Source organism: Carettochelys insculpta, chromosome 5 (assembly GCF_033958435.1).
Source record: "Carettochelys insculpta isolate YL-2023 chromosome 5, ASM3395843v1, whole genome shotgun sequence".
NCBI lineage: Eukaryota > Metazoa > Chordata > Testudines > Carettochelyidae > Carettochelys > Carettochelys insculpta.
Window position 1 is genome coordinate 75900852 of NC_134141.1, and position 25785 is coordinate 75926636.

At 41.0% G+C, this 25785-nt stretch overlaps 1 protein-coding gene across 1 annotated transcript in view; it reads right to left on the bottom strand.

The window, feature by feature from the left end:
* ADGRV1 (adhesion G protein-coupled receptor V1) overlaps positions 1 to 25785 on the bottom strand; it is a 378918-nt gene that overhangs the window by 227094 nt on the left and 126039 nt on the right. Inside the window, exons 60-72 of the mRNA XM_074994210.1 lie at positions 24089 to 24253; positions 18661 to 18778; positions 18018 to 18141; positions 16756 to 16894; positions 16456 to 16641; positions 15869 to 16101; positions 13228 to 13376; positions 11214 to 11415; positions 10642 to 10861; positions 8201 to 8440; positions 3206 to 3355; positions 1055 to 1528; positions 436 to 582 (exon numbers count right to left, since the gene is read on the bottom strand). Of these exons, the coding sequence (XP_074850311.1) occupies positions 436 to 582; positions 1055 to 1528; positions 3206 to 3355; positions 8201 to 8440; positions 10642 to 10861; positions 11214 to 11415; positions 13228 to 13376; positions 15869 to 16101; positions 16456 to 16641; positions 16756 to 16894; positions 18018 to 18141; positions 18661 to 18778; positions 24089 to 24253 (2547 nt within the window). The remainder of the gene's footprint in view (positions 1 to 435; positions 583 to 1054; positions 1529 to 3205; positions 3356 to 8200; positions 8441 to 10641; positions 10862 to 11213; positions 11416 to 13227; positions 13377 to 15868; positions 16102 to 16455; positions 16642 to 16755; positions 16895 to 18017; positions 18142 to 18660; positions 18779 to 24088; positions 24254 to 25785) is intronic.

Consider the following 25785-nt stretch of genomic DNA (forward strand, 5'->3'; position numbering starts at 1 on the left):
TTTCAGAGGTTCAACCTGTACAAAACTCACAACCTAAAGTGAGAATATTGTCTGGACTAAATTTTTTTTCTTAACATTCCAAAATCTTCAGTTTTATGAACACATAAGCATAGACTAACTGTAAGCATGTCTATCTTGGTACATCAATTGTTTTCTAATTTCATGGTGAATAGATTAAAAGAACTTTTTTTAAAAAATGTGTCACAGTTAACACATTTAGAAACTATAGCTCTTGAATATTTGAGGAGCTGTAAAATGTTTATCAGAACCTTGATGTATATGGTAGATGTAACAGCTGCAGATGGCTGTCACTCATTAAGCTGACTTTGATCATAAAATAAATGTTAGTGGCACTTAAAAGCAATACCCAGGGCTTCAGTAACAGAACTATTCAGAATGGCCCTCTAGTGGTAAACTTGCAATCAGTCTAGTTACCTGGGAATTGGCAGCTTCCTCTGGAATAGGCAAAATAGCTGATTTCGCTTTTCCTATTGTTATTTTAGGTATGTAATTGGCACTTCCATTGATCAGGCTTGCATTGCTCAGTTCCAGAGTGACATTCAAGCCAAGTAAGAGAAACACCTTTAAAGAAACTATTTTAATTTTAAAAGCTGGCAATGTTATTCCACTGAAAACAATGTTATCAATTGCTTTAAAGAGTTAAATATGAGACACTATATGCAGGTGCTTTAAACAGCACTGTGTATGAGAAGCATAATAGCGGCAAGCAACTTAGCTAAGACCTTCCTCAAAATCATTACAAAACTGTCAATACTCTGAAAGTGTGGCTAACAGTTTTTCACAATATAAGCTCTCTGGGGTTGGGATTTTCACATATTATATGGTCACACAGTACCAGGAACAATGGAGGTCAGTAACAGAATTGGAAATGTAAGAACGGAACAGGGTAAAGCTAATATATGAGCAGCTGTGCACATCAGCCGTCAGATGGGGGCATACACCATTTAATGTCTTATTCAGTGGCACTGTACAAAAGACATAGACATACACTTCGGTAACAAAATATTAGCAAGGTCTAAAGGACACTACAGACCTGGCTGCTTATTGGCACTCTCTTCACACCAAAGCTGGCACCATCCTTCACTAGTACACATCCCGCTGTATTTTCAGGAGTGATTAGTGGTTCTTGATGGTCAGATGAGATTCGGTACTCAACACTCACATCTCCAAATGCCCCAGCATGTCGCGTTATATTCAGCTGAATGTGCCGGCTCAAGTCTTTCTCTACCAATACTGACTGCCTATCAGAGTACAAGGCAAATACTCCATGTGGGTCATCATTTGCTAACACAGTGAATCTCAAAACTCTCTTCTCCTGATCCAGATCTGCTCCTCCTTCCACTGAAACCAGCTCCACCACATAATTTTCATCTACCTCCGGAACATCATCTGGTAACAAATGAATAATGATCTCTGCTGCACTCTGCTTGTCAGCAATGGCGACAAAACCCCTTGTTGCGTGGAAGTCACCTGTTGTATCAGAATCACTACTCAGCTTCCAGTGAACCTGGAACAAATTGGAAAAGAAAAAAAAAACAAAACATTAGTAAAAACTTGGAACCCTTATACACTCAGGGATGTAGAGCACAAGGTACAACAAGAAAGTAGATATGACTTTATTAAATATAAAGAAGAAATAGATACAGTAACCTAAAAGAGGGCCACAATCCACCTTTCCTCCTGCCACTCAGCCCCAGTGAGTGAAATGTGGTGATGGTTGTTTCTGAACAACCAGGTTTACTTTACTAATTTTCGGGCCCACTTTCCAAGTTTCCTTTTAAAGGCCAAAACTTGACCGTACACCCCCCCACCCTACTGCTTTTCCTCTCTCAAGAGCCTTCCAGAACTTTTTTCTCTTAAGAACATCAAAATATTTAAAATACAAAATATGGTTCCTTGCCAGTGCAGAAATAAAGCAATGTGCATTTCAAAGTATATACAATCTGGGCCTTATTTTTTTTTTAATTATAGCATGCAAAATTTTTGTTTTAGGTTTTTTAAAAATCTTTTCCCTTTTTATGGAACTTTAGCCAAATGAGAACATAGGAAAAAACCTTACCTCTCCACCAACATCAAAGTTAAAAAAAATCCACACATCGTCTTTATTATATAGAATAATGGGTATTTTTTAAAATGCATGTAAAAATGATAGCTCCAAAAAAAAAGAGTCAATGGTAATATGCTACAAATAACAGAGGCGTAGCCGTGTTAGTCTGTATCTCCAAAAAACAATGAGAAGTCCTGTGGCACCTTATAGACTAACATATTTTAGAGCATAAGCTTTTGTGGGCAAAGGCTCGCTTCATCACATGCAATGTAGTGGAGAGTCCAAAGGTCCAATTATACAGGCTCATGAAAAGCAGGGAGTCCCAGACAAGAGGAAGGCCAGAGTTGATTAGGTCAATTCATTCAGGAAGGGTGTGGTCCATTACCAGCAGCAAATGTGGAAGTGTTTAAAATATTAATTAAATCATTTCTTCACATTAGCTGCTGGAAGCGGGTCACACCCTCCCTAACTGAATTGACCTCCTCAACTCCGGCCTTCCTCTTGACTGGGATTTCATTCTTTTCATGAGCCTGTATAATTGGACCTCTGGAATCTCCACTACATTGTATCTGATGAAGTGAGTCTTTGCCCACAAAAGCTTATGCTCAAAAATATCTGTTGGTCTATAAGGCACCACAAGACTTTTCATTGTTTATGCTACAAATAGTTTGCTAAGTTCTGAAGAACTTTAGGAAGCAATCTCCAACTAATTTAATAACCAGGGGTGGGCACTGCTCAAAACACAAAGGTCCCATTCTCATCTGTTGTATGGTACACAGTTGTCTGAGAAGATGGGTATATGTTGTGCTCCCTTCTAAAAAGGCACCATTTTTTTTCAAAAATACATTCTAAACCATTCTCCTACTATAAGCATAGGAGAAGAGAGGCAGGAAGTGAATGTCAAAGATGAGCAAGGGTTGCTCATGTTTTGTCTGATCAATATAGAAATTTGACATGGATTCCTACACAGTAAATATTATACCTCCTCCAAAAGAAATACATGAACATTGAATGAGAAGCAAGAAACCAAAAGGCTTTCTTAAGACAGCTCTAAATTGCTTCTGCTCTCCTACATGCATTATAATGGATGAAGACTTTGGAATACATTGTAAGTAATCTGCAAATGAAAGTACGTACCATTATGTGCCCCAGAGTGCCTTGGACTCGTTTGATGAAAAGCGTAATATTCTTTGGCCCTTCCAATGCTGATGGTTCCTCATAGTTCTTGCTAGACAGTGATTCAGGAGCAAACTGCACAATTCCATTGGGATCACCAAATTTCCGTATCTAGAAAGCAGCAAATAAAATATGGGTCAGGAATATATAATAAATTATGCTAATTTACAGGCCACTGGGGAACTCAATGCTGGATTCATCAATTCACAAATCCATTAACTCTCTCACATCCTGATTGTTCCCAGCAAGTCTGAGAGTATAGTAGCAGCTGAAATAGAGAACATATGAAAAACAAAATAAATAATAGTCTGGTGTGTCAAGAACAAACATGCAAAACAGAGAGGCAGCTATGCTAAATCTACAGAAGACCAGTTGTTTAATGGAAAAAAATCTTACAAGTCACAAAGAAGGATCAGTGTAAGAGAGCGGTTTATAAATTCAATGTGATTCAGTAAGATGATGTTGTGAGGAAATAACCAAAGCTCTTCATTGGTAATAATGGGAATATATGTAAGTAAAGTCAGCTAATTACTCAGCAGTGCTTACAACAGCACTGGTCAAGCCTATCTCAGCTTCACACAATAAGTTTTGAAAATGACACACATGATCCAACCAGACTTTAGGGGGAAAAAAAAAGGAAACGATAAAAGGCTTGGAAAACAAAGTCCTACAAAGAGAAGTTAAGGGATCTAAATGTGGTTTCTTCTGTTGTGTTAGCATCAGAAAGAGGACAGGAATGTATTACTCTCTGTAGTCTTGAAGGACAGAACAAGCAGAACATGATGGCATATATGATGTTAATAGTTTACCACCCGCTTTGGGCTGCATTCCCAAGCAACCCGACTCCAAGAAGACCCGGTCCTGGTACTACTAACATCATATATGCCATCATGTGCCGACAACGCCCAGATGCTTTGTATATTGGACAGACTTCTAACTCCCTTACACAAAGGGTCAACGGGCACAAAACAGACATCAAAACACTCCAGATCCACAAACCAGTTAGTCAACATTTTAATGGAATGGGGCATTCTGTCAATGACCTAAAGGTATGTGTGTGACTGAAAAGGAATTATCGCACCGTTTTGGAAAGGGAAACAGCCGAGCTGGCTTTTATATTCAAATTCGGCACATTAACACATGGTTTAAATCGTGATGGAAACTTTCTGAGTCACTATAGGGGCTTGTCTGCATACTTGGCTCAGTCTAATTCTTGCCCTTCCCCCCCACCCATCCACTCTCTGATTTGCTCACCTTAATTATCTTTTTCTGATTTGTCCTCCTTGCTTACTGTTTTTGGTTCTCTGTGCCTTAAATATTGAGTCTGTTCTGGTCTGGCTATGGTCTGAAGAAGTGGGTCTGTCCCACGAAAGCTCACCTGATAAACCATTTTGCTAGTCTTTAAAGTGCTACTTGACTGCTTTTTGTTTTGATAGTGTATAGACTAGCACGGCTTCCTCTCTGCTACTATTCAAGCTGCTCTAGTTTGTGATGTCAAATCTCAGCAGAGGCACTAGTGATTTAATGGCTTTGGAGACTGAATTCCTGCTTCCTACTGCTATAGGTGTCCTCTCCAGATCACAGAGGATGCACACTGGTGAAGAGAGCTAGACAAACACTAAAGATAATTATTCACCAAATAACTGATGAATTATGTGCACTGTCTGCAACCACAAACATAATCTTTAAACAGTTCTCTTGATGGGACAGAGTGGAGATGCTGTTCTAAAACTGCCTGTGCTGTTCCCTTACGGTGACTACGTAGAGCATTCCAGTCTCTGGATATCAGTATTATATTTTAAATCCCAGCTCCCTGTACCCCTCTTGCCTCCCCACACAATCAAATGTCAGAGAAAAATATGTGTTTTGTAATTATGTGGTTGTTAGGCTCTCAGGGCCAGAGTTTAAAGGTACTTAGGGACCTGAAGACGCACATAAGTGCCTAGTGGAATTTTCTAAAGAGACTAGGTGCTTAACAATGATAAAGTTAAGCTATGATGAAGGCGAAAGTAGGATAAAGAATAGAATAAAATAGGCTAAGCACAGGCACACACCACCATAACTTTTTTAAAAATTCAAATTAAAAGTCCCTTTTTTTCAGTGCTTGATGTGTTTCAGCTACCTTTTTGGTTTTACTGTAAGGCCCCTTGAGAAGTTTGTGAAACAAAGTGCCATCAACAATTGTATTAGACGATAAAGTCTGCTTGACTTGGGAAAAATTACTTACTGGAAATTCTGTTTATCTTTATATATTCAGCACACACCAGAGCAATCACAAATAGCATTATGATAGCACCGACCAGAAGCAAGGAGGCAACAAAACTGACAATCAAGGCTAATAAATAAGCATCAATCCATCCATTATCTTCCCAACTGGACACTTCCAAAGCAAAGTAATAGATACTAAAGCCAACGGTTGGAAAAAAATTCCAAATGGTCCTCTCCAAAGAAAAGGAGGAAGGGTGAAAGGACTAGGATACAGAATTATCAATGACTAATTTTCTTTTTATCATGTCTTTTTGATTCCATCCTCATCAGCAACAACAATCAGGATCAGAGTTAAATGCTTTTGAGTCTGTAAAAGTGCCATACTTCAGACAGAATCACCTGATCATAAGCTAATGGACTGCAGTGTCTGACTGAACCTCTGTGGTCTCAGTTACTTTGTCCTTTGTAGCAACCTTAAAAAAAGACCTAACTCTTCTAATAGTAGAAGTGCAAGACGTGAAACTTCAGAGCTGGCTTGTCACCTAGAAAGATAACCTTTCTACCCTGTAATGGAGAGATCAGGATACAGGTTACCTAAAACAATATAGTCAGTGATGTGAGTATTTAGAATAAACTTGGGATTATTCCAGGAACTGCCCTGGGTTTTGGAAAAAAAAATGCTTAATAAGGAGAAACAGTCAACGGGCACAGATGTTTAACTCGGCATGAAGTAGTGAGGAAGGATCTCTACCTTTGTGTGAGCAAGGAATGGAAGTACACATAGGGAAGATCTATACATCCCTTAAGGAGGTGTTCCATGCAATCTCATAAAGACAAAGATAGCTACTGTCTTAATATAGTCCTATTGGTCCTTTTGAATATTGTGCCATGGGAAATAAAAGGTTGGGGGGAAACCTTCAGGACACCTCTGAATGGCCAGTAGAAGTTACTGTAAACTGACAACAAACCACCTTCTGGAGGTAGAGAAGTCCATGTCAACCACTCTCATCTTTCTGCATTCCAAGAGAGAGTTGCAAAAGGAATTTGCTATGGATTAACTTGCAAATGAATCTCCTAATTCCCAGGCAACTTCCCTGAACTACTAATAGATACAATAATTAAGGTGTCTGTCCTACTGGTCAGCACATATGTAGAAATTTTTAAGTATTTTCCAAATCACTGGATCTCTGTCATTCCACAGAAGACCTGGAATAGGAAACAGGGACCAAGAGCTTGTCAAGTCTATTCTGACTTGGTTGATAGGATAAAAGTGGGAAGATAGAGAAATATTTTGAAAAACAGACACAGATTGAAGTCTGCTGCAAATGAAGGCTCCACTTTCGCAACAGATAAAATCTCTAACGAGGGGTTGAAGTCAGTTCCAGTCCTCAAAGCACTGTAATGTGATGGAACAGAGACTGAGGTGCAAAACTTGGTCCTGGGAGGTGGGGGCACAAAGATGGGGAGTAATTCCAAGCAAAACCTGAGAAACTGTTTGGGTACAGCTACACTTCAATTCCACTTTTGGAAGTGGAATGCAAATGAGCGAGATCAGAAATGCAAAAGCGGCTTGGATTTACACATCTCGCACCTCATTTGCATATTCCCATGCGATCTCACTTCTGGAAGAGCCTTTTTCTGCAGCAAAAACAGCCTAACAGATGGGGTTCCTTTGAAAACAAACCCAGTTTTTAAAAGAGCTTTTCTTCATGAAACAAAATGGAAAGAAGAGTTCTTTCAAAAACAGGATTTGTTTTCAAAGGAACCCTATCTACACAGCATTCTTTACTTCCAAAAAAGGCTCTTCCAGAATCGAGAGTGCATGAAAATATGCAAATGAGGCATAAGATATGTAAATCCACACCTTATTTGTATTTCTGATCCTGTTCATTTGCATTTCGTTTCTAAAAGTGGAATGCAAGTGTAGCCACAGCCTTTGTGAGAAGGATGTATTTCCCTGTTGGCTCTTTAAAGGTTACTCCCCTCTCCTGCCAGAAACTCTTTACTGCTTAAAGTCTCTGCAGTAAGGATTTTTCCTTACTACCATGCCTCTCCTCAATCATTACCCATACTTCTTATTCTTCTCTATTTGGATTTCTTCTTGCCTTCCTTTTAAATACAGAAGCTGGAAGCAGGGAAGTGGACAGCTTCAGCATCTCCCCAGGCAAGGTGTGTGTCGGGGGCTCAGTTCCACACCCACTGAAGGGTTGGGGCCTCAGGCAGAAGGGGCAGGGACAGGGCAACCAAACCTCTGTGCCACCTGGAGCAGAGGGCTCCCTACTCTCTAGCCCCCAGAGCCAAATGGTGTGCCCTGTGCAATGCTCTGGTGGCAATTTAAAGGGCCCAGGGCTCTGGCCATCACCTCCACTGGAGCAGCAGTAGCCAGGAGCCATTGGCTGCTCCAAATCACCCAGTCATAGGACAATTGTTTCCTTGACTTGTTGGCAGGCCTGGCTGGAAGAGATTAGATGGAGGTTAGATTAAAAACAGAATGGAAAATGAGAACGTAGACATGAGGCTCCACTCCATGCTTCCCATTCAAAAAAGCTAAGATAACTGGAAGGAAATATGGCCAGCTTAGTGCTGAGGCACTAGTATTGATAGATACTTTACTTTCTTGCCTCTGTAACATTGTTTCTGCGTAGGACATGACAGGAGGGAGTTGAATGATAAACCAAGCAATCTATGGGATGAAACTCAAAAATTCTTCAGAAACAATCCTCAAGGGGGAAAAAAGCAACAACTTACTATTAGGGTAATGTTGGTAGCCTTGGGGTCTATTTCTGTTTCACCTTTCACAAGGCTCAGCCTAATTATGAAGATCTCCTGAACCTCAACTTCTCCATGAGGGTAGATTGTAAGACTAATAGTTCTCAGACCTCCTTCTCCTTCTCTGAAATAGAATGATCCATTCACAGGGTCACCAATGTCATTGTTCAGGGAAGATAATGCTTCTTCTGAATTAGGTCCTAGAACATCCCAATTAACCTGTGAAAAAATATTAGTTTCAAATGGAGAGTTGCATAGATATAACAATAGCTTCACCACAAAGGAAGAAAGTATTAACAGAACACTATTATACTGGCCTAAGAATTTGTGAACCTGGTATATGATTATACAGTCTTACTATATTGTTAAGAGAATGGGTGACACAATGTAACTGTAACAAGGGAAACTTCTCTCTAATCTTATTTTCTAAAAATTAACCTAAAGACAGAAAGTAAAGAAATAGTGAATATTACTAAAAACAGTACTTGAAAATTATGGACGTTAAGTAACAGGAAAAAGTAGAAACTATTTTAATGAGCATAGACAGAGAAAATATGCACAGTTTAGTATGCTTTATTATCACTGACTTTTCTTGAAGTAGAGCCCAAAAATCTCTAATTAATACTAGTGCCCTCCCCTGCCAGACACTGTACTAACAAACCAGATAAAGTCTTTGCTCCAAAGAACTTGTACTCAAGGCCCTCAAAATCCTGCAAAGACTTATGTATGTGCTTAATTTTATATGATAAGTAGTCTCATTGAAGTCAACAAACAACTTACACTGAAAAAAATAAAGCACCTGCATAATTCTTCACAGGACTTGGTGGCTAATTTACAGCAAGACATAGGAAAAGAACATAATGAACATTAGGAAGGAAAGAGAACAGGGGAAAAGTAACATTATTCAGTTATCATGCAACTGTTTGCATAGCTTGATAGCGTCAAATCACTTAGAAGTGGAGTTCTAAGGGGGTGAGGAACATTTGAAATTTTAACCATATAAGTGTAAGTAAATTAAATAGGTCATCCATAGCAAACACCACAGTGCAAATGAGTCATGAGGTGGGATTTGAAGGAAGAGAGGGCAGTGGCATAACAGGCTAGTCACTGCAAAGCATTCCATGTAATAGGTTGCATGGTAAAGAACTGAAATCTTTACATTATAGTCTTATCTGATTATTTGCTTTGATTAAATCAAACCACATTTAGGCCACGTCCAGACATCTCCCAACAAAAGTCTGCAGCTTCAGGAGCATTTTGCTGATATCCCAGTCATCCTCGTTCCAGGAGAAAGAAGGGATGTGTTGGCAGAGGGGGTGTTTCCCAACATTTGGCCCTATTTAGATAGGCCAAATGTCAGGAAAGCCTCTCCTGACAGAACTGTTGGCAGGAGATGAGAAAATGCGTTGCACAATTTGAGTATCTTTTGCTGACAGATCTCGGTAATCTAGACATAGCCTAAGAGTTTCATTAAGGTAATATTTAAATGATGAGATCCAAAACGTTTAGAAGAGGACTTACATTCATCATTAGAGTAAAAGTTACTATTGTAGACATAGACAGGGCCTGATAGTTCTGCTACACCAACATAAATGAACGTAACTGAACTTAATGGAATTATACCATTGTGAAACTGGTATGAAAGGAGAAACACACTCAGTATTTATAGTTCCAGAGAGAAGCCAACATTAAACAATTATTCTGCCTCTCAATAAATGACAAAGAAAGATGGTCTTGAAATTATGGAAAAGTACTGGGAATAAGAAGACATGGAGCCATTTACATGCCACTGAAGCTACAAGGTATTGGGGTGATTCTCTGACCAGGGCAGCAGGATTGATGTAAGTGGCACAATACTACCTCCCTTCGGAAGCCCTAATGTTTGGAGGTAGTAGTAGTAGCATCCTTCAGTCTACGTAGACTATGGATCGCGCCCTTCGTAGTTCCGTTTGGCATCCTCATTTGCAGTGTCGGCTGTGACTAATGTTTGGAGGCAGATGGGGAAATCATGGTAGTGCTGAATGTTGCAGGGGACTCTGGCTAATTGTGCAGCCTGTAGGCAGCCCTGGGTGTGTGGCTGTAAGTTTGGGGCTAAATTCACGTCTAAGTTTTATTCTCAGTTCTTTGACACATTTCTTGTGTGACATGAGACAAGTCATTTCACTTCTTGATATCTTGATTTGCTGGTCTTCAAGGAGAGAATAAATAAAAAGATAATATGTGCTTTACAACAGTTTTAATGGGACTAAATTCATTTGCAAGCATAAAGTGCTTTGAGATCCTCAGGTCCTACGGAAATACAAACCAGTAATATGTATTTTCAACCCATGCATGTAATATATTGTATACATTCCTTCTCTCAATATGATTTTATAAAGTGAAATGATATCTTTTTAAATGCATTGAAGTATCAGGCCTACCTGAGTGTCTCCAATCAAACCTCCAGTTCTTTCCAGCACCAAGGACAGCGTCAGCGAAGAACTCGGGTTTGGAAGAGTAATCCGGCTTTGGTTAAGGAATCGGACAAGTCCATTAGGGGAGTCGCTCTTAGCAATAGTGACTTGGCTCACTAGGTGGAGCCCCAGGACTGCTCCTCCAGTGGCTCCTACCAGCTGGATTTCAAACTGCTCTGCAAACTCCCTAGGTCAAAGAAATCAGAGTCTTTAAGGCACTAGGAAACATGAAGTAAAATACAAAAGCTGAAGATCTAGTAAGTTGCTGTGTTGGTTGTATATATGCAGTATTTTCAATGTACATGAGTAGTCACCATATTGTTGATTATTCCATTTCTCTGCACAAGGCTGAGATCTGAGATACAGGCAATGCACTCAGTTGGCAGCAGCAGCAAAAGGTTCTCCTAGATTCCTGCACACTCACTGAGGTGGTCCCTCCAAAGCAAACTAAGTACATAGCATGCAGTGGGCTAATACTGGATTTCTAAACAATTACAGGTTAACAAAAGAATAACTGAACAAAGATCCAATACCATTACCTTTCATCATCATCTGTAATAGAGACACTGATAAAACTCTGGTTCTCGCCATGATGAAAGATGACTGAGTTATTATTGACATTGTAGTCAATACCATTAGGAAGCGCAGAAATACCCCTAGAGAGAAAATCAGCTGTCACATAGCCATGAGTTCCACGCCTTCTCACTATAGGAATCATGATCATTCCAACATCTTCTTCCACTGCAAGAGTAATTCAGAACAAACTCAGTGCATTTTTCTGAGTAAAGTTATAAATGGTACATGTAAACGACCACTTAGACATCAAGAATAGGTGATTATACACCTATGTGTCCCTTGTACTCATGAAGGCCTGAATTGCTCACACAATTGAGCCAGCTGCTTCTGAAAGTTGGCCAACACTAACAACTTACAATATAAGCAAACATATCTTTCTCATAAGTATGTGTACTTTCTTTAATCAGATGGACAGAGAAACTTTGAACAATATCCAGGCATCTCATGTTTTTAGGTTATTTTTTAACTCAAGTTTTGACACTGATTTAAATAAATACATATTTTAATAACTGAATTAGTAACCAAAAAACAACACATTGCTATACATTTTGATTTGTCAGTTTACAGTCCCCTGAATAGAAGATTTGAATATTACTTAGTAATATAGAGTATGGAAATTATAGCAACTATTCATGGTCTTCAGAAGATATGTAAAAGCAAATGCATGCCTAATTATTATGGTTCATGAAAAAGATTGAAGGTAGTCTTAAGACACATCTTAAACAACATAAGGCTTTACAAATTAATAATATCATCAACAGAACTGGACCCATAAACAGATGACAAGCTAGTGGAATGCACAAAACTGAACTGTAATATACTTTAGACTACATGCTCAGCAAAGCAGGGAGACTGCCACATTTCACACTAGTTGAAGCTTGTAAGAGATCTTCAAGAACAATCTTCCTTTGAGTCTCATACTGCAGTAGACAAATGTGGTGGTGGTTGTAAAAGTGTGGGTATTTTCAGAGATTTTACTTCTTATTGGCTGTGTCTACACTAGCCAAAAACTTCAAAATGGCCATTCAAATGGCCATTTCGAAGTTTACTAATGAAGCACTGAAATACATATTCAGCACCTCATTAGCATGCAGGCGGCAGTGGCACTTCAAAATTGATGCAGCTTGCCGCCACGCGGCTTGTCCAGATGGGGTTCCTCTTCGAAAGGACCCCGCCTACTTCGAAGTCCTCTTATTCCCATCTACTCATAGGAATAAGGGGACTTCGAAGTAGGCGGGGTCCTTTCAAAAAGGAGCCCCGTCTGGACGAGCCACGTGGTGGCGAGCCGCATCAATTTCAAAGCGCCACGGCCACCCGCACGCTAACGAGGTGCTGAATATGTATTTCAGCGCTTCATTAGTAAACTTCGAAATGGACATTTGAATGGCCATTTCGAAGTTTTTGGCTAGTGTAGACACAGCCAATAAGAAGTAAAATCTCTGAAAATACCCACATTTGCATGGCCATTTCGAAGTTTGGGGCTAGTGTAGACATAGCCACTATGAGATACATCCATTTGACTGCAATATGTAAGAAGAGAAATAATTATCATAATGGAAAAACTTCATTCTTCTAGAACACTCTTCATCACAGAATCTCAAATGGTTTGTAACTGCCTCAACACCCACTTTAAGTAGCTATGATTACAGATTGCAAAATATATCAGCCTGGGCACAAAATCTACTTCCCCTTACTTTTCTACAATGATTGATGATGAAAAATGAAACACTATTTCCTTTTTCCTTAAACAATACTTTCTCCAGATAGGTGTGTGACCAGACTTGTGCAAAGCTGTATTCCTCCTCTTTTGCACAGACTGAAAGCAGGGATGGAAGAAGTCAAAATCACTTACCCAAGAATATATATGAAGCTTGTGGCTGAGCCAAGAACAGAGTCCAGAAGCCTTTACTCTCAATCCTGTGTGTAGTTGCAGGACTAGCTTTTAAACCACAAGCATAACACCAAATGTTAACCTACCTTGCAGACTGATATACCATGGATCAAACTCAATGATGCCCTCTGCATTGTCATTTTTCTCTATTACGATATGAACTGTGGAGGTGTTTCCTATGCCAGGAGGCTGGTCCACTTGCAGTCCATTCTCTCTAACAGCAAAATCAAATCCACTTGCAAAAGCAAGAGAAGAAAATAAAAATGCATTAGCTTTTATAAAAGGAAGGCTCAAGATGCCTGTATGACAGTTTGAAGACTCCACAAGGACTTTGGTTCTTTCATAGTTATTATGACAGTCATCTTGCCACACCTTTCAAAAGCAGAACATGTACAGGACAGAGTTGAGATTTTTTTCCCCTGAAAGTAAAAGTCTCATCATTGTCACGTCTTTCTAATGTTACGTGCAACCAACTTGACAAACTCTTGGAAAATAATGAAACAATAATATGATCATTTTGTAACTGTTCTCACAAAATAATCTATTAATGAGAATATACCGCAAGTGATAAAGTCCCAACGCACTGAATCTACAATGGCTCAAATGTGTACTCTTTTTGCTTGTGCTTTCTCCCACTGATAGAGAGATGACTGCTTCTCTGAGACACTGTTTTCATAATGATCTGCACTTGTAGACAGGATTTAAGGTTAGTATCCCCAGTAAGGACAGAAGTAGTAGACATGTTCAGCAAATTTCCTGCAGAAGAATATGACAAAAGTTTCACAGTCCCAAAGTTACGGAGTACTGATAGGGAAAAAACTAGTTTTATACCAAGAAATTCAGTACACTGAGCAGGCATGCCCTGAGTGGCAGAGGCCAAATTGAAATCAGAGGCTGGAGGGGCAAAGCTGTAACGGGAAAAAAATAACTGTTATAGTAAGGAGTGACAAATTAGTGGGATTTGGCCACAGACAATGCTTTTTTTTTCCTCCTTCAGGAAACCATTTGCATCAATGAACTTCTCCACAACTTGAAGAAAGACTCTGAGGACTGAGCCTTGGAAACTCAGAGCTAAAGAAACTAGGAAATCAATTCAAAAATTAAACTTGCTCCTTCCCAAGCTCATATATAGGGCACTGTACTATATTTGGCACATTTTACTTATTTACAGGAAATAAACCGATTTTCAGACAGCTTGTGGGATTTTTAAGTCAATTGGTCATTCAACACCAAGACATTTGATTAGCCCATCAGGTAGGGGTTTACTTTCAAAAAAGAAGGGGAAGTCAGATATGATAAGGATACTTAGTGAAGTCTGATGAGAGTGTAGATTGTATTTACTTCAGTCTTTGACTTCACCAAGGTATCATTTTCTTAACTGAGAGGGCAGTTGCAGGTTCAGTTATTGGAGAGTACTGTTTTGCTGTGAGATGCTTATCATTATAAAATAATGAATGTTATAAGTTTTATTCTGAGATTCCTGTACTGAAAGCAGATTTCTAAATTGTTTCATCCCAGTCTCTGTCTCTTAGTTCCAGGTAGGATGAACTATTTTTACTCAGATTAAAAAAAGTAAAAATAAATTTCTTTTCTGCCATTTCTCCCAAAATATACAAGTAGAAGTATTCATATTTCTCAAAGTTACAGTTTTGTAGTTTACAAACTATTTTCTTTTTTCCAATATATAGTAAACCCTCAAGATATGCGCAATCAAGTTGTGTGTGTCTCAGGTTAACATGACTATGGCCCCTGACAGGAGCAGTTTCCTGTCAGGACGGCAGTTGCAAATGAGGTTGCGACCCCGCCAGAAGAGGTTTTCTGCTCCTTCCCATAGGCAGCAGCTGCTCCTGTCAGGCTACCATCCCTGACAAGAGCAGTCTCCCCTGTCAGGGATGGCAGCCTGATGGCACCTGCTGTACTGACAGGAAACCGCTCCTGTCAGGGACACAGCCAAGAGTCAGGCTGCCACCCCTGACACGAGCAGTTTCCTGGTCCCCAGAATGGTGGGGAGCTGGGAACCAGGCGGCAGCCTGGATCCCAGATCCCCTCTGCTTGAAGAGCCAGGAAACTGAGCAGGGCAGCAACCCTGGTTAGCTTCCTGGCTCCAAGGAGTAGAGGGGAGCTGGGAGCCAGGCTGCCCCTGGTTCCTGGCTCCCCTCCACTGGCTACTGCCTTGTTCCCAGATCCCCGCTGCTTGCGGGACCCAGGAAACTGCCCAGATAGCACACAAGCGGCAAGCAGCAGAGAGATGAGAACCAGTCAGGGAACCTGCCACTCAGGAAGCCAGGAAACTTACCAGCCCAACTTCTGAGACCTGGTTCCCATCTCCATTAGACTTCTATGAAAATCTGAGTTATGCAGGGTTGCACAAACGCAACCCCTGTGTAACTCGAAGGTTTACCGTATTCCGTTTCCTTCACTATGTAAATATGTGAACCATTTTCTTCTGCACCGCACTGGAACATCTGAAAACAGATAGCTATTGCATTTCTAAAATACCAACTGAGTCTTCATTTAAATCATTAAATCATTAATAGCGTGTCCCTTAATTTATACTTGGTCCAAATCTCTATTACCACCCTGTTAGGAAATCAGCTACTAAATGAGAGCAGGAATCAGGGACTCTAACACAGTGAGGTAGAATTCCACATAAACAGGTCATTTTTGAGTCTGTAACTAATTTTATCCTCTGATGTGAAATTGTATATATTAATATATTATATATACCTTCCCTGGAGCTTTACTTGGGTAATTGTTACTGAAAATTCTTCAGGACCTTCAGGAAGGTCATCATCATGGATTTCAACTGAAATGGCTTTGGTAGTCTCAGTTGGTTCAAACACAAGCTCCCCTGATGTGGTAGTGAAATCTGTGCTCTCCTCGGCAGTTCCATTTAATGTCTGATACCAGAGTTGCACTCGACCATAGCACCCACTGGAACGGATAATAGTGATGTTAACCTGATGGAGACACAAAGCTTTTAGGTTTTTGCCTTTGGTTTTGTGCAATGTGATTCTGAGAGCACTGCAGACATCTCCTCAATTATCTTTACTAAATAAAATCATATAATAAATTAAAGACAGATTAAAAACAGAAAATTAATCACACAACTCAAGAGAAGCCAGCTACTTTGAACATCTCTCAAAGCCCACATCCTAGAATCACACTGTATTATACACATGCAGAACTAACGTTTAGCTATTTATTTTAAGAAATGGCCATTCATGGAGAAGTACAGTGACCCGGAACATTAACTGTGCACATTTCAGATTAATTCTTCCATTTTTAAGGACGTCCGTCCTTTAACTTAATACCCTTTTTTCTTCTTCTTTTGTCTGCAGATTTTCCTGTGAAAATGCAAACTGTCCATAGGGGAAGTCACTAGCAACCATGGTGATATTTGCTATGCTGGCAGACTCATTTATAACTCCTCCATCACTGACGCCAGCTAGATGAAACTGGTAGTAACTCTTCTCCTCAGGAAGGTTATCATCCACAGCCTATAGAAAATAAACAAAGCTAAGAGGATTTTAGGCATTTACTGTGTGAGATCTACCATTCAATGCTAACAAAAAGACAACACTGGAATAACTAAGGCTCTAGACCTCTCTCACCTGTATTAATACAACAGCTGCAGACTGCTTATCTCGCATCGTCAAGGTCCCTGATATCTCAGCAAATTCCTTCTGCAGAGGGGGAGTTATATTCCAGTACACAGTGAGCTGCCCAAAAATCCCTGGGCCACGTACTAGGCTGTTAGAAAGAACATATACACACAACTCATGTCCTAAGCAGCTTTTGTTTCATTTGTGCAAGTGATGGCTGGTTTTCTTCCTAGGTTGTTATGAACTTCTAACACAGTCAAATGTTATCAGCATCATTTGAGCTTGAACTGTCATTGCTACAGTCCTGAAAATTATCTCTCTGGCAATAGCAAAAGCTATTGTAGTATTTGCATTATTGCCTATATTCAGCTTCCCTGGTGCTTGGAGGAGATTGCTGGCTGCCTCTTTAGGACAGCTGTTTACCTGCCTTGCAGTAGCACAAAGCAGGCAGAGCCAGGGCTGTAGACTATGTTCAAATGTGCCTTTTAAGGAAGGTGAGATGCACAATGGAAGGAAAAGAAAGTGGAGCAACTTGTAGGAATTTTGCTTTTGTAAGGGATTAAAACTTTCAGGGTACTGCAACTCTACATGGCGTAAGCCACTTGCTGCTTCTTTAAAACCCCAGTGACAGACTTCTCTCAGCACAGTCAACCTGGTAAACTGTAGGGCAAGGCAAGAGCACCACCTAACCTCTCTGGGACTGCCAGTGCTACAGGCAGCACTTATTGCTTTTTGAGGATGGCAGCAAAATACTCTTTCCCGCATAAGTGTTCCAGCGCAAGCAGGCAATGCCACTTGTGCCTCTTTCACCACCCAATACCCAACAGAAAGGCTACAAATTTGTATTCTGTGCTTAGGCACTCAGCTATAAAACTCAATGAAATTCTCATGCTTTACTTCAACACAAAAGCCAGCAGAGTCTGTTGATTCACAGACCTGTAACCATAGCCGAAAACTGAAGCACAACTGAATAGCAGACCCTTGCAGTGGTCTGGGTTTCCATAAAAACCCTTCCTTTAATGCATTTCTTCACATATGTACTTGAAAGACCTTCCTAAGTGCTTTGTGTAGATACTATTTCAAGGTGACATGTTTTGCAACCCCTTTGAAAATAAATAGCTGATTTTCAGAAGTGGAGAATGTCAGCAGCTTCCAGAGATTTCTTGGGGAAGTGTGGATGCTCAAAACCAATGAAAGACAGTCACATGTTCCCCACTCCTTCTGTACTGAAAGGAAATGTCTGCTCAATGTGAGCACCAACATGCACCTACCTAATAAAAGCAGTTCCATTATACTTTCCTGAGGGTTCCCCAATAAGAATATGGCTGAAAGATGGAGCTATCCCAATCACTCCAGAAGCTCCCTGATCCCCCAGAATGATGATAGTAGCCAGACCTGTGAAGAGAGGAAGAATGATTTTCTGATAATAAATGAATAACACTTTTGGTACACTAACAAGCTAGTACACAAGATTATAGCAAGAGCAGAAATATTAATGAAAATCACTAGCACATTATATTCACCCATTTAATCTTTAAAGCATTTTACAAATATTTTCAATATTGGATTTCCAAAAGCTTCCAGTTCCCCAGGCACTTTTAATACTTAATTATTTTGTAAAGCTACATTCTATAGTTTATGCCCACAACTTATTTGGGTGATAAATTATGATCTCAAAAATGTCCCTTACTGATTTTTCTACAAAATCAAGAGCTAGTTAGTAAAACAATTTAAAGAAGAAGACTAGGAATTTCAAAATGTTAGCTTGTTATATACATTGGCACAAAACATGTATGGCAAAACAGAAATCTAGCACAAAAGAACCTTCTGGAATTAATAATAATTCTGGTATTAACAACAACACGAGGCTCCCCAAGCTGCCTCAAATGATAATATAGAAAATTGTTTCCTTACTACTTATTGGGGATATTTCCACATTATCAGTAGACACCAGCTGAATGGTATACATTTCATTCCCCTCCAGTAGTCCATCTTGTATTGCTTGTAAAACAATTATCTTCTGAGATTCAGTCTGATTCAAAACGAGAAAGAAATGAATTAGATAGATATTTCCCAAGTGAGATCAAGCAAAGTGCCTGATGATGCAAGGAGCTGAGCATCTTTCTTTCTTTCTCTTTCTTTCTTTCTGCAGAAGTCAGTGAGGATTAAAAGAGTTCAACATTTGGCACAATCAACAGAACAATGTCTTCAGAAGTGATTCCCTTGCCAACTGAACTTCCTTTGGAAAGCAGGCAGGCTTGCCACTCCACCTGTTTTTCTGCCCACTGACACATCTCCAAAACCCCAGCTCCTCTGAAGCCCACATGGTGAGCTTCCAGGATGTCTGGTTCCCTTGTTCCCCCATAGCCCACCAGCTGTCCAGAACCCCTGATTGCTTCCCCTCATGGACATGCAGGCCTTGTGGCTCCCAACCAGTAGTCATGTCTACAGGGCTCCCCAGGCTGACTGGCTCTCTGGATAACCTGGCAGCCCAACTCTGGAAGACCACCAGATTGTTCTCCGGGGAGCTGACAATCACTTTTCATTTCAGAAGTGGATCCACAATGTTCCAGGTGCAGCATTTCCAAAAATTACATTTTACAATTTTAGGTTCCACTGAGAATTCCTAGATTTTGGCTTCTAAAAATGAAAACTTGTTCATAGGAAGAAAATTCTGTTTCACAGCCAACTCTGTAAACTAATGGAATGTCTCCAAATATGTTTTCTAGCTTATTGTTTGCCCAGAAAGGAGTTGAAGCCCCACTTGTTAGAACTCTCCAGAATTACTGGTTCTGTCTGCAGCCTCAGCAAACTTTATGTGAGCATTGAACAGTTGGCAAATATATGAAGGAAGTAACCTTTGAATGTCTGTAAAGCCACTAAGAGGCATTACTACTTAAAGTTCCCAGGAACAATAGATCTGGATGATAGATATAACAGTTGGTCCAATTCGTTAAGCATAAATGGAAGACAATAAAACAGAATTAATTTTAAATGGACTTTTGGCTCAGCATTTTGTATAATTTGTACCAGAAATTAATCTAGTAATGTCAACAATAGCTTCACAATACTTAAACTTTTAAATCCTTCCTCAAGAGCCTCTTGTGCCATGAAGGCTATGGCTTAGACAAACAATATCAGCAAGCTGCAGGGTCACATGGTAAAAAGTTTTGTAACCAGTTGTTTTTGAGATGTGTTGCTCATGTCCATTCCACAATGAGTGCATCTCATTGCCACACACGCTGGTGCCGGAAGTTTTTCCTCCAGCAGTACTCAATGGACTGCAGCTCTAGCAAACCCTGGCGTAGCTCCTCCATGACATTGTATAATAGGCACTATGAACTTGCCCCAGCCTCAATTTCTTTTTGCTGGACACTCCAACAGTGGAGGGGTGCGCTGTGGAATGTATGGAACAGGTGATTGTCTTTTCTTCTTTTTGCATTTCCTTATGTCCATTCCACCACAGATGACTCCAAGCAGTACCCTTGGTGGAGGATAGGGGTTCAAGACTGTGTTGACCGTAGACCTCCAAAGCACAAAGGGAGAGCTTAAATCCTCTTCATCTGATACAAGAGATGTGTAAATGGCTTTCTGCTGCCAAAGAGGCCCTGCTGGACCTCAAGTGGGTTCTCACTCATTTAACCATGCAGCATTCATGGCAAAAAAAATGAAGGGATACAAGATTTGGATGCAGAAGTCAATCCTGACCCCATGACAATAAGGTCAGGAGACTGGGAAGGGGTCAAGGCAGGTAGAGCACTATGCTCATAAGAATGCCAAACCAGTGCTGGCAGGACCATGCTGGGATGATCAAGATCACCCAAGACTTGCCCTCTGAGTGACACAAGACACGACTGTTGAAAGGCATTGGCCGGAGTGTGTAAAGCAGTCTTCAGACCATGGCAGGAAAAGCGTGTCTAAGCATCCCCTCCTTTCCCCAGGGGCAAAACCACTGGCACTTTTGTCATTCTCAGCAGTGAACAGATCCACAAGGGGAAGACCCCACTTTCAGAAGACCACATTGGCCAGGTCTAGGTGGTGAGACTACTCATGGTGAGAAGAAATGTCTTTCCTGAGGCAATCTGCCAAAGCACCGTTGACTCATGGGAGAAGGCAGGCCCTCCAGATTGATGTCATCACTGGTGCAGAAGTCCCAGAGGTGGAGTGCTTCTGGCACAAAGCTGACAAGCTCGCCCCTCCATGTCTGATGCTTGTTGATGTAGGACCTGGAGAGTGTATTGTCCATGAGGACTCACCACCTTACCCAGCACATAAGACAAGAAAATCTTGGGAGCCAGATAAACCACTCTGAACTCCTTGAGGGTGTTTGGAGTGAAGTGGAAACAGAGGTAGCTGTGGTCCTTGACCAGTACAAAGTACTTCTTCTCAGCCCTTTTGAAGATGGGCAGGAGGAAGAAGGAATTCTTCCACAGACTTGTGGTGATCTTTCATACCCCTTCATAATAGGGCAGAGCCACCCAAACTGGTGCTGAGAGCTCAACATGTCAAACAGCACTTCCAAGGGCTCCATGTGCTTCTCCGCCTGGAGCCCCAAATTAGCTGCTATCCACTTCAGGACCTCTTAGAATTATAGAAGAGTAGGACTGGAAGGGACCTCGAGAGGCCATCGAGTCCAGCCCCCTGCCCTCATGACAGGACCAAGCACTTGCTAGACCATCCCTGAAAGCCATTTATCTAACCTCTTCTTAAATATCTCCAGTGATGGAGATTTTACCACCTCCCTTGGCAATTCGTTCCAGTGTTTGATCACCCCTGACAGTTAGGAACTTTTTCCTAATGTCCAACATCAACCACCCCTGCTGCAATTTAAGTCCATTGCCTCTTGTTCTATCCTCAGAGGCAAGGAAGAACAAGTTCCCTCCCTCTGCTTTATGACACCCTTTTAGATACCTGAAAACTGCTATCATGTCCCCCCTCAATCTTCTCTTTTCCAAACTAAACAAGCCCAATTCTTTCAGCCTTTCTTCATAGGTCATATTCTCTAGACCTTTGATCATTCTCGTTGCTCTCCTCTGGACCCTCTCCAATTTCTCCACGTCCTTCCTGAACTGCGGTGCCCAGAACTGGACACAATACTCCAGCTGAGGCCTAACCAGCACAGAGCAGAGCAGGAGAACGACTTCTCGTGTCTTGTTCACAACACACCTGTTAATGCATCACAGAATCATGTTTGCTTTTTTTGCAACAGCATCACACTGTTGACTCATATTTAGCTTGTGGTCCACTATAACCCCTCGATCCCTTTCTGCTGTACTCATTCCTAGGCAGTCCTTTCCCATTCTGTATGTGTGACACTGATTGTTCCTTCCTAAGTGGAGCACTTTGCATTTGTCCTTATTAAACTTCATCCTGTTTACCTCAGCCCATCTCTCCAGTTTATCCAGATCCTTTTGAATTATGACCCTATCCTCCAAAGAAGTTGCAACCCCTCCCAACTTGGTATCATCTACAAACTTAATAAGTGTACTTTCTATGTCAATATTTAAATCATTCAGGAAGATATTGAACAGAACCAGTCCTAAAACAGACCCCTGCGGAACACCACTAGTTATACTTTTCCAGCAGGATTGAAAACCATTAATAACTACTCTCTGGGTACGGTTATCCAGCCAGTTGTTCACCCACCTTATAGTAGCCCCATCTAAGTTGTATTTGCGTAGGTTATTGATAAGTATATTATGTGAGACCGTGTCAAATGCTTTACTGAAGTCTAGGTATACCACATCCACCGCTTCTCCCTTATCCACAAGGCTCGTTATTTTATCAAAGAAAGCTAGTACATTGGTTTGACATGATCTGTTTTTAACAAAACCGTGCTGGCTGTTCCCTATCACCTTACCACCTTCCAAATGCTTGCAGATGATTTCTTTAATTACCTGCTCCATTATCTTTCCTGGCACAGAAGTTAAGCTGACTGGCCTGTAGTTTCCCAGGTTATTCTTGTTCCCCTTTTTATAAATGGGTACTATATTTGCCCTTTTCCAGTCTTCTGGAATCTCTCCCATCTCCCACGATTTTCCAAAAATGATTGCTAAAGGCTCAGATACCTCTTCTATCAGCTCCTTGAGGATTCTAGGCTGCATTTCATCAGGCCCTGGTGATTTGCAGACATCTAATTTTTCTAAGTAAATTTTAATTTGTTCTTTTCTTATTTCAACTTCTAAACCTACCCCTTTTTCACTAGCATTCTCTATGTCAGGCATTCCTTCATCGGACTTCTCAGTGAAGACTGAAACAAAGAAATCATTAAACATCTCTGCCATTTCCAAATTCCCTGTTACTGTTTCTCCCTCGTCACTGACCAATGGCCCTACCCTCTCCTTGGTCTTCCTCTTGTTACCAATGTACTTGTAAAAAGCCTTGATGTACCTTGGCATACTCCTGCAGTACCGGATGCCATGAGCTTGCAGTGACCTCTCACAGGGAGGCAGAGGTGGACGCTGCTGCCACCACATCCAATTCCACCTCTTGCAGGGAACTATTGGCTTGAGAAGGGAACTGGTGTTATCATAAGAATGACTGATGTTATCAATATATCAAGTGGTCCTGGGAGTGGTACTGAGGTCTCTGGGTAACTGGGTCTGATCTGTAGGAGGCCTTGGGCTCCATGTCCTGCCTTCTGTGCTCAGAATTATGCACAAGAAGCCCTTCTACCACTGTCCAATGGTTGAAGGCTCTGCATCAGGAAGCTCTGACAAGACGGTACCTTGAGACTGGACTGGGGACCCTGGGAAGGTGATGTTTGCATCCGGCCTAAGAGGAGCTTGTTCCTGAGCCATAATGTCACCTAAGCTGGTGCAGCCAGCACCTGCAAAAGTCAACGTATCCTGTACTGCCCAAAAGACTTCTGGTATCAACTGGTCTTCCATGTGCCAGACACTTTATCGCCACTCACCGTCACCAGAGTGTGATAGGAAGGGCATGCCCACTTCATCTGAGATGGCTTCTGGTTTCCTGAGGAGGGTTAACAAGCTGCTAGCCACAGGTTACTGAAATATATAGTAAATTGCTGTCCCCTACTCAACCCCTGCCCCCCGTTGGCCCAACTGAGTTATAGCTCTCCTGGTCCCCATCTCTGGCCCCTTGCTGCCTGCCCACATGACCCTCCCTTTCCATTTCATAAAGAACAATCAAATTCCAGGCAAATCCCGTTGTCCTGGCACAACCAAACCCTTACCTTGTTTTAAGTTGTGATGTGTCTGTCCACCTCAGAGTCAGATTATGACTGTCCACTAGTGCACGTGTGTAATTGACAAGTATATAATTACACATGAGAAAGAAGAAAACATAAGCAAATGGGATGTTGACATAGTGGGAGTACCTCATTAAAATACAGAGTTCCATTGAGAGGAGTGAGATCATATCTAGCTGCCTCCTCCAGAATCCATATCATACGGACGGCCCCCTGTCCTCCTTGACTCCGACTCACAGTCAGAAACACAATTGCAGCAGCATCTCCAGGTGACTGGGGCTCCTTAACAGTTACCTGAAAAGACTAGGAGGCATTAGGGAAGAGCTAAGAGAAACAGTTTATGTTTTTGTAACCATTGCCTTGGGAAAATTATTATAAACATTGCTGTTGACAATGTCTAAACCTCTATTAGTCTCAACTGTGCCTCTGAGGGAGACTAAAAATCAACAGAAGGCATTAAACATTAAGGCCGTGCCTCCACTTGGCCAAAATTTCAAAAGGGCCAGTGGCAAGTCCCCCCACTTTTTTATTTGGCAGGACTGGAGGGGTTTTAGGATTTTACAGACCCCAGCAGACTTTGGGAACAATGGGGGGACATCCGTTGTTCCCAAAGTCCACTAAATCGGGGTCTGTAAAATCAAGAGCTCATTGTACTATATTCAGCAAATATTCAGGTACTTCATATGAAATCTCTGAAATTATTTTAATATTGAAATGGAATAGATTCAATCATTCATGGGACAGGAACAACAGAAAAGTAACAACTTATAACTGTACATTTTCCACCCCATGTAGTCAGTTCCTTGCATACTTATTTGTTTTTAGTGTTGGATTAGCAAGACCATTATACTGTTATTTCTCAATAACCCTAGTATGGAGGATCTGATTGTCAAACGGTCAGCCATTATTACAGGGTAGAAGGATTTACATAATCTGTGTGGTTGTTTTTCAATAGATGCACTGTGAATGTATAAATTTCTCTACTTGAATTGGCTCCTATCATCTCTTTGTTCTGAATGGGGTCCGCTTATTTTTCAAGCTATTGGTCAGAAACAAAGATGCCACCTTTATTTTCTTGACTTTCAGAGGAAGCCCCAAGTCATCAGCATGAAGTAGAAAGGGGAAAAGAAATAAATAATCCAAGAACACAACTGCTAAGGAACCAAACAGGAAAATCTGATGGGAACAGGCACCTTAGAGGACTATGTAAATCATTTCTACTCCTTATTTGTTGCCCCTTTCAGTTCCAGTCCCGTCATTGAAATCAACGGATATTTTATTACAAATTTCATTAGGGAAGAGGCCCAGTTCCCTCCTTTCTCCTCCTTAAGTCTTTTTTCTCTCCCTCCCACAGAGACAAACTTGACTCTTGCCCTATACAGCAAGGCCAATATTTTCAAATCTACCTGCCTAAACTAAGCTCCCAACTCCACATTTGAGATCACAGCAATAAGTAGCTTAATTTTCAAATGTTCTAGGGATGCCTCATGCCTGTCATTACTGGAAAGGCCTACCAATGTCTGAGGGAGCCCACTTCACTGATGCTGCAGCTATTGTCTGAAATCTCTGTGAAAAGTAGATGAGGCAAGGGACCTCGGAAAACTTGGCAGACCAGCACTGAGCTCTCACAAGCAGGCCTAGCACAGGTACCAAGTCCTGGGCTTCCTAACCAGAATCCATCCGAAAAAGCGAAGTCAGTATTTAAAAAAAAAATAGTGTCAACTAAACACAACAAGCAAGTTATAGTATAGCAAAGCAGACAAAGGCATTTCTGAATACTCACTCTGCAGTTTAAGCCATACTACCTTTTAATTTTCCTTGTGAGA